Source organism: Physeter macrocephalus, chromosome 16, assembly GCF_002837175.3.
Source record: "Physeter macrocephalus isolate SW-GA chromosome 16, ASM283717v5, whole genome shotgun sequence".
Taxonomy (NCBI): Eukaryota; Metazoa; Chordata; class Mammalia; order Artiodactyla; family Physeteridae; genus Physeter; species Physeter macrocephalus.
Genome location: NC_041229.1, coordinates 17,817,405 through 17,824,704, shown reverse-complemented (window position 1 = coordinate 17,824,704; position 7,300 = coordinate 17,817,405). Strand labels below are relative to the sequence as shown.

Sequence of the window (7,300 nt, the reverse complement as noted above, 5' to 3'; positions counted from 1 at the left end):
ATATACCATTGTGTGTGTGTGTGTGTGTGTGTGTATGTGTACATAAAACTGCACACGATTTGATGACACTTAGATTTTATTTTCTCTGTGACCTGGCAGGTGGTGGGTTGGGTATACCAGAGAAGTTGAAGGTGAAATCCAGGACACTGCATTATTTACAGCTCTTACTAGACAACAAAGTTTCTCTCTCACAAAACCAGCTCACCAGGTATGAATTACTATAAGATGGACCACCAGCTCTGTAATTAGTGGCAATACGGCTTTCAGAAAAATACACAGAGGATATAATTCCAGGGTGAGACCAAATGTTTGTGACAATGTTGCACTCAGCACCCCGACTTGCCACTGAATAGCCAAAGATTTAAGAGACTCAATGCAATTTGATACTCCAGGGTCGAAAGATCTTGTTGGTGGCCATCTCTACTCATGGAAATAATGGAAACTATAGCTGTTAGTGGAGGAGGTTAAAGATACTTTGATCAAAACCAAAGCAGATTGCAGAGCGAGCAAAGCTGATTTTAGTTCATTTTAATTTAATTTGCTGCATAGATTAGATATACACGGACGAGATTTAACCTTGAGAACTTCTAAGGGTGGACTAGGAAGTCATTACCACTGACACCTAACAGCTGAACTGAAACACAGACCACGGCAAGACCCTGTGTAAGGAATAAGAAGTAACCCTTTGCCTAAGAAGGAAAGGGACTTTTAGCACCCACAGCGTCGTGCTAAGTGACCTCTCGGATAAGATCTCATTTAAGGATTTCTAAAGGACTTGTTGATAGTGGAAATGGTCTTCTGGACTGAAAAAAATCACACCACCCTGCTATTTCATGTAAATGAGAAAAATACCCAGCGTGTGGAGTTGCAAGTAAGTAAAAAGAAGGGGGAAAAAAAGAAAAAAGGATACATTAAAAAAAAAAAAACGGTAACCAGGTCTTTTTCGACTTAACAAACTAAGAGAGTTCTTCCTCAACTAGGCGATTTACAACTAATCCAAATTCAGGAAATAACTCCTGGAAACGAATAAACTTAGTTCTGAAAAACATGCCCGTCCAGTAACATCCGAAAACACGTGGCGGGGGCGGAGATATCGGGCGCAACACCAGACAAGACTCTAAGTCCCATCACCCCACTCGGCAGCTAAGCCGGACTGTTCAGGGCCAGCAGGCGCACTGGATGCTGGGACTTGCGGTTTTTGCTCCTACACCTCCCCGCGGGTTTGCGACGTTTAGTGACCATCGCGCCTGCGCCAGCGCCGGCTGAGAAGCTGGGGCCGTGGCGGCTTGTGCCGGGTGATGCTAGGCGGCTCCCTGGGTTCCAGGCTCTTGCGAGGTGTGGGTGGGACTCGAGGGGCGTTCGGGGCGTGGGGTGTCCGTGAAGCTGGCGCAGCCATGGCGGCGGGGGAGAGCATGGCTCAGCGGATGGTCTGGGTAGACCTGGAGGTGAGTCAAGGCGGTGGGGCGTGAGGGGAGGCGAGTGAGGTTTCGCGCATGGGACAGAGTAGCCGAGCCTGTCCGGGGAGAGTGGCAGTGTCTGGGTCTCAGGTGTGGCAGGTGAGCGCCTCCAGGCTGTGGACGGCGCGGGGCAGATCGGGGGGACAGGAGTCCTGCGGGTGTTGGGGACTGTGCCGGACTGTGGGGTTTCTTTTCCAGAGGGTGGAGTCATCCATATGGCTTGCCATAGCCCCCAGTTCCGTCCAGATGTGGACCTCGCTAACCCTCTGATGGGCTCAGGGTCACGGGGGTAGGGGTGCGCACAGCGGCTGTGCTAGACCCCAGTTCCCCAGTCTCCCAGGACCCTAGGTTGTTAGAGCTAGATGGGACTCCGGGGATGACTCAGCCTTACCCCACGTTCCCTAAAGGAGAAAACTGAGGCCCAGAGAGAGGACTCAGCTCATTCAAGGTCGCGCAGTTAGTGAAGGTCGGGGTTGGGGCTACAACCCAGTTCTGATCCCTTTAGATTTTCCACACTCAGCCAAGGATTCCCCTCTCCCTTGAGCCTCAGTTTTCTCATATATGAAATGGGGATCATAACACTAGATTGTGATGAAGATCAAGTGGTGTAATTAACATAAAAACTTTGTAAACTCTGCAGAGATGTAGTAATGTTAGTTATCTAACTCTTCCAAAATTGAATGCTGTCAGCACTCAATTTTGCTTACTTTGCATCGGCCCCAGAGTAGGACTGTGATGCCTGGCATGTAGCAGGCCCTTGGTAAATGTTTAGTGAATAAATAACTCATAATGAGTGCCTTGAGGACTTTCTCAAGGAGCATTATTGTCTCTTTTATCCTGGCTGTGGGATATAAATTGAATATGCTTGAGGGATGTCCTGTTAAATAAACTTGGATACAGTAGGCCAGAAAGACGGTTTTGTGTGTGTGATGTATTTTTTATTGCAGATGACAGGATTGGACATTGAGAAGGACCAGATTATTGAGATGGCCTGTCTGATAACTGACTCTGATCTCAACATTTTGGCTGAAGTAGGTTATGCCTTGTAATACAACCATACTGTTTAGAGTGTTTTGGAAATCTACAGATTGGTGCCCCCCCATCTCTTTATTTAAGAAATAAGAAAACTGAGGTCCCCGTAGATTAAGGTCCAAAATAATGTTCTAGGTCATGGTGGGCTTGGTACTAGAACCAAAGTAATCCATCTCAGAGCCTAGTATTTTTCTATAGTACTGCCAAAAATTAGGAACTATAAATGCTATCATTTGCTAAGAGCTAACTGTGTGCCAGGCACAGTTCTAAGTGCTTTACATGTATTCACTGTTAATCCTCACAGCAACTATAAGGTAGGTACTGTTATACTCACTATATATAGAGAGACGCTTTGGCAGACAGTTGTTGGGTAATTTGCCCAAGGCCACCTGGCTAGTTATTGGGAGAGCCAGGAGTTTGACCCAAGTAGTCTGAGTAAAGTGCTCCCAACTAATAAGACACGCGTCTGTGGTCCGACCAGGATTGGTGACTCATGCCAATGTTGAGTTCTTTATATTATAATCTTAGCTTATGTATAACTTAGCTTATAACTCCATATATCCAGTTTCTACCTTTTCAGCTAGGACATGTGATTCGTCTAGATCTATATTAAGAGTTTAGCATTTCTGTTGATACAGAATCATAAAATATCCTCCTGTTGACATTGGGCATGATTAAGGTTTTAACATGCTGCTTTTAACTGAAACATTAAGCAAAACAAATAAAACACACCTGTTGCCTTTTGGCCACTCACAAAGCATTTAATGAGTGTATGAGAACATCTGATTGGTAGAGGGTGAAATCCTGGGCCCTGAATAACTCTGTGTCATATTGTCAGCAGTATTCGGAGGTGGTGAGAAACTCTAGAATAGGAACAGTAGGGATGTTTTGGGGAAAGACAGTTTTGTTAAAATAAGTTTCCAGAGGGTCGGATTGATGTGCTACTGGCACTGGATACATTTCACAAGTCTACAGTTAAGACTTCTACTTATTTTCCTGGGGAGGAACCATTTTAGATGAATTGCTACTTTCATGGAGTACCAGGCATACATCTTGGAGTACCTCCTGATACATCAGCTGGAGGGGAATCGTGAGACTTTGTATCTCACTGTAGCAGCTACCTCTTTTTTTTCCCCGAAACAAAACAAACAAAAAAACTTTTATATAAACCTTGAGTTTTAGGTTTGGTTGTTTTGTCCTGTCACTTGGAATTTCCTAGATATGAATAGTGAAGAGAAGTGTGTTTATTTACCAGCCCTACTTACCCTTGACTGAAGAAGAGTTTTCCCCTTAGACTGTTGATATAATGTGAAATACTGACAGTTTAATGGACCAGTTAGTTGATATGTACCCTGGAGGAAATTTGGGTCTGTAGTCACACAGCTGCACATGAGGGTGGCATTTGTAAATAGACCCAGTCTGATGAGGATAAGGATTTTTTTTTTAACATCTTTATTGGAGAATAATTACTTTACAATGGTGTGTTAGTTTCTGCTTTATAACAAAGTGAATCAGCTATACATACACATATATCCCCATATCTCCTCCCTCTTGCGTCTCCCTCCCACCCTCCCTATCCTACCCCTCTAGGTGGTCACAAAGCACCGAGAGCTGATCTCCCTGTGCTATGCGGCCGCTTCCCACTAGCTATCGATTTTACATTTGGTAGTGTATATATGTCCATGCCACTCTCTCAGTTCATCCCAGCTTCCCCTTCCCCTTCCCCATGTCCTCAAGTCCATTCTCTATGTCTGCATCTTTATTCTTTTGAGGATAAGGATGTTTAAAAAAAAAAAAATTGCTTGGGGGCTGTTAGCACTGAAGTGTCAGTTCTGTGGAATATATGTTTTATTCTTGTATAGGAGTCTGAGGAAAATGTTTTATGCTAGAAGAACAGACATCCCACCTGGAAATTTTTCTGTAAGTAGCTTAGTGTGCCAAACTGGAATCTAGAGTTAAGTTAAATAGCCTTAAGTTGATAGTCGTTGGCTTTTTCCATCATGGTTTGTTAGAATTGTGTTTTGCAATATGAGGTTTTCGGTTTTTTAAAAAATATGTTATCAAAACAGCAAGGTCCTACTTTATTGCACAGGGAACTATATTATCCTGAGATCAACGAGAATGGGAAAGAATATAAAAAAGAATGTATATGTATGTAAAACTGAATCACTCTGCTGTACAGCAGAAATTAACACAACATTGGAAATCAACTATACTTCAGTAAAAAAAAAAATAGGTTATCAGAGCAAATTTTTTTCTTCTTCATGGAGATTGCCATCACCAGTTTTCTTGTTTGGCTAAAACTCCTTGTTAGTTGTAGCTGTCAGGCATATTTTAGTCAAATTCTTGCCATTCCTCTCACTAATTGCAAAGTACTTTTACCGCTTTAGTAGTAATCATAGCTTGGATTTAGAGAATCTTTTTTCCCCAGAGAGTTCAAAGAACTTTCATATCTATAATTTCTTTTATCCTGTTAACATCCCTGTGAGGGAAGGGGTTCGGGGGGCTGTTATCTCCATGGTACAGAAGGTAAAACTAAGCCGAAGGTGACTTGCTTTAATGCCACAAGTTGAGCTTCTGCTACTGCTGGGATTCTATCTGACTCACAGTTGAATGTTCTATTAAGTGGAGCTGAGAATTCCAGCATCACTTTTTTTTTTTTTAATCTTTCACGTGTCACCAATTACTTTTTGAACTTTTTAATGTGAAAATACTGTTAAAAGTAAACAGTATAGCTTTATGCAAAATATTATGTATAGTTAGTTGTTTTTTTGTGCTGTTCTTCTCCTGTCTCGTCCCACTCCCCAACTTTTATGTATTTTCTTAGTATTTTCCATGCATATACAAATGTGTGTTTTTTTCAAAACAAGTATAAGTGAACTCATAAGCATGCGTACACTGTTCTGCAATTTGCTTTTTTCACTTGGCAGTATAGACACTTTTCATAGTCAGGGGTTGGCAAGCCTTTTCTAAAAAACACCAAATATTAAATATTTTAGGCTTAGAGTGCCATGTATCTCTCTGTCCCATATTTGTTTGTTTTACAACCACTTACAAATGTAAAAATCATTCTTAGCTTGCTGGCAATTAAAAGAAAAAAAAGCCACAGGCTGGGGCTATAGTTTGCTGACCCTTGGTGGATACCTGTGTCCTCTGTTGATATAGGCATTTCAGTTTTCGGTTGTGTTATGTGTGTGTTCGTTCATTATTTTTTGTTGTCATAAATAGTGCTGGAATGAATGAGGACCACTTTTAGAGTTAACAAAGTCCCTCATCTTTCTTCCCTTCTCTAGTGTACATATGTAATTCTTAAACAGTTAAACTCAGAAACCAAGCTTATCCCCATTGATTCTGGGTGACTAACAGCTTTTCCTATCCACAGGGTCCTAACCTGATTATAAAACAGCCAGATGAGTTACTGGACAGCATGTCAGATTGGTGTAAGGAGCATCATGGGAAGGTAACATTACCATAAAAGGGGTAGAGGAAGATTGCTTGGCAAGCCTGGGAAACTGCTTGCTTGTTCACTTTTCATCTTTGGGACCTCTCGAGACCATCTTCTCCTGAATGTCCTCTTTTTTCCTCTCCTGCATTCAGTCTGTCACGAGCACATTGCGGATTATCAAGTATTGCTCAAGTCAGTCTTTTGGATAAGGTTAGACATCAACTTTCAGAGAAGGGAGAATGCCGCTCTCCTGTTAAGTTGTTTCTTCCCAGAGGTTATATCCTTGGACTCTGAGCACCATCTTTTCTGACTGTGTGGAAATGCTATTAACAATCAGGAACATAGCTTATTTGACTTGGATTCTTTAAGAAAAAAATCGGTGCCAAGATGGCAGTTTCAGTGTGAACTTGAGCTCTGTAAATGGTCCATCTGTGGTTATATTTGCCCATTTTAGAAGTGAAGTTTCATATCTGGATGCCTTTGAAAACTGACTTCATGTGTCTTGGTGGGGCTGGGGATTCTCTCTTGCAGTCCGGTCTAACCAAAGCAGTGAAGGAGAGTACAATGACACTGCAGCAGGCAGAGTATGAATTTCTGTCCTTTGTACGACAGCAGACTCCTCCGGGGCTCTGTCCACTTGCAGGTAAAATCCAGTCCTATGTCTGCCTTGTAGATAGTCTTCCATCGTAGCGGTTCGAGAGACTGCGGTTCCAGAACGATCAGCCAGGATCATCGTGCCTTCCACTTAACCCTGATTTGGATTATCCATCTTACTTTTGTTGCTCAAATTTCCTTGTATAATTTATACATGAATATTGGGGAAAATGCCCCGAAACATGACATGAGATCTGGGATACCCAGATTAACTCAATAAAAAATTTCCACCTATTTTTATTATGGAAAAATTTCAGATATACAGAAAAGTTGGATCTAGTAGTTGTTCACCTTGTGCCATGTTTATCTGTCTATTTTTTTGGACATTTGAAAGTAAATTGCAGGCATAATGACACATCATCCCTAAATAGTTCACCCAGCATCTCCCAAGAATAAGGACATTTTCTTAAGTAACCACAATATCATTGTCACATTTAAGACGATTAAAAACAATTCAGTAACATCATCCGATATCTAGTCCACATCCAAAATGTCTATTTGTTTTTTAACCAGGATTCAGTCAAGACTCACGCATTTCATTTGGTTATTATGTCGCTTTAGTCTCTTAATCTAAAATGTGCACCTATCTTTTTTTTTTTTTTTTTTTTTTTTTTGTGGTATGCGGGCCTCCCTCTGCTGTGGCCTCTCCCGCTGCGGAGCACAGGCTCCGGACGCGCAGGCCCAGCGGCCATGGCCCACGGGCCCAGCCGCT

The 7,300-nt window shown here is 42.2% G+C and overlaps 1 protein-coding gene across 1 annotated transcript in view; it reads left to right on the top strand.

The window, feature by feature from the left end:
- Window positions 1–1,148: 1,148 nt before the first annotated feature.
- Window positions 1,149–7,300, top strand: part of REXO2 (RNA exonuclease 2) — an 11,001-nt gene continuing 4,849 nt past the window's right edge. The window contains exons 1-4 of the mRNA XM_007106624.3: window positions 1,149–1,445; window positions 2,405–2,488; window positions 5,872–5,949; window positions 6,466–6,577. Coding sequence (XP_007106686.1) covers window positions 1,299–1,445; window positions 2,405–2,488; window positions 5,872–5,949; window positions 6,466–6,577 — 421 coding nt within the window. The 5' untranslated portion in view covers window positions 1,149–1,298. The remainder of the gene's footprint in view (window positions 1,446–2,404; window positions 2,489–5,871; window positions 5,950–6,465; window positions 6,578–7,300) is intronic.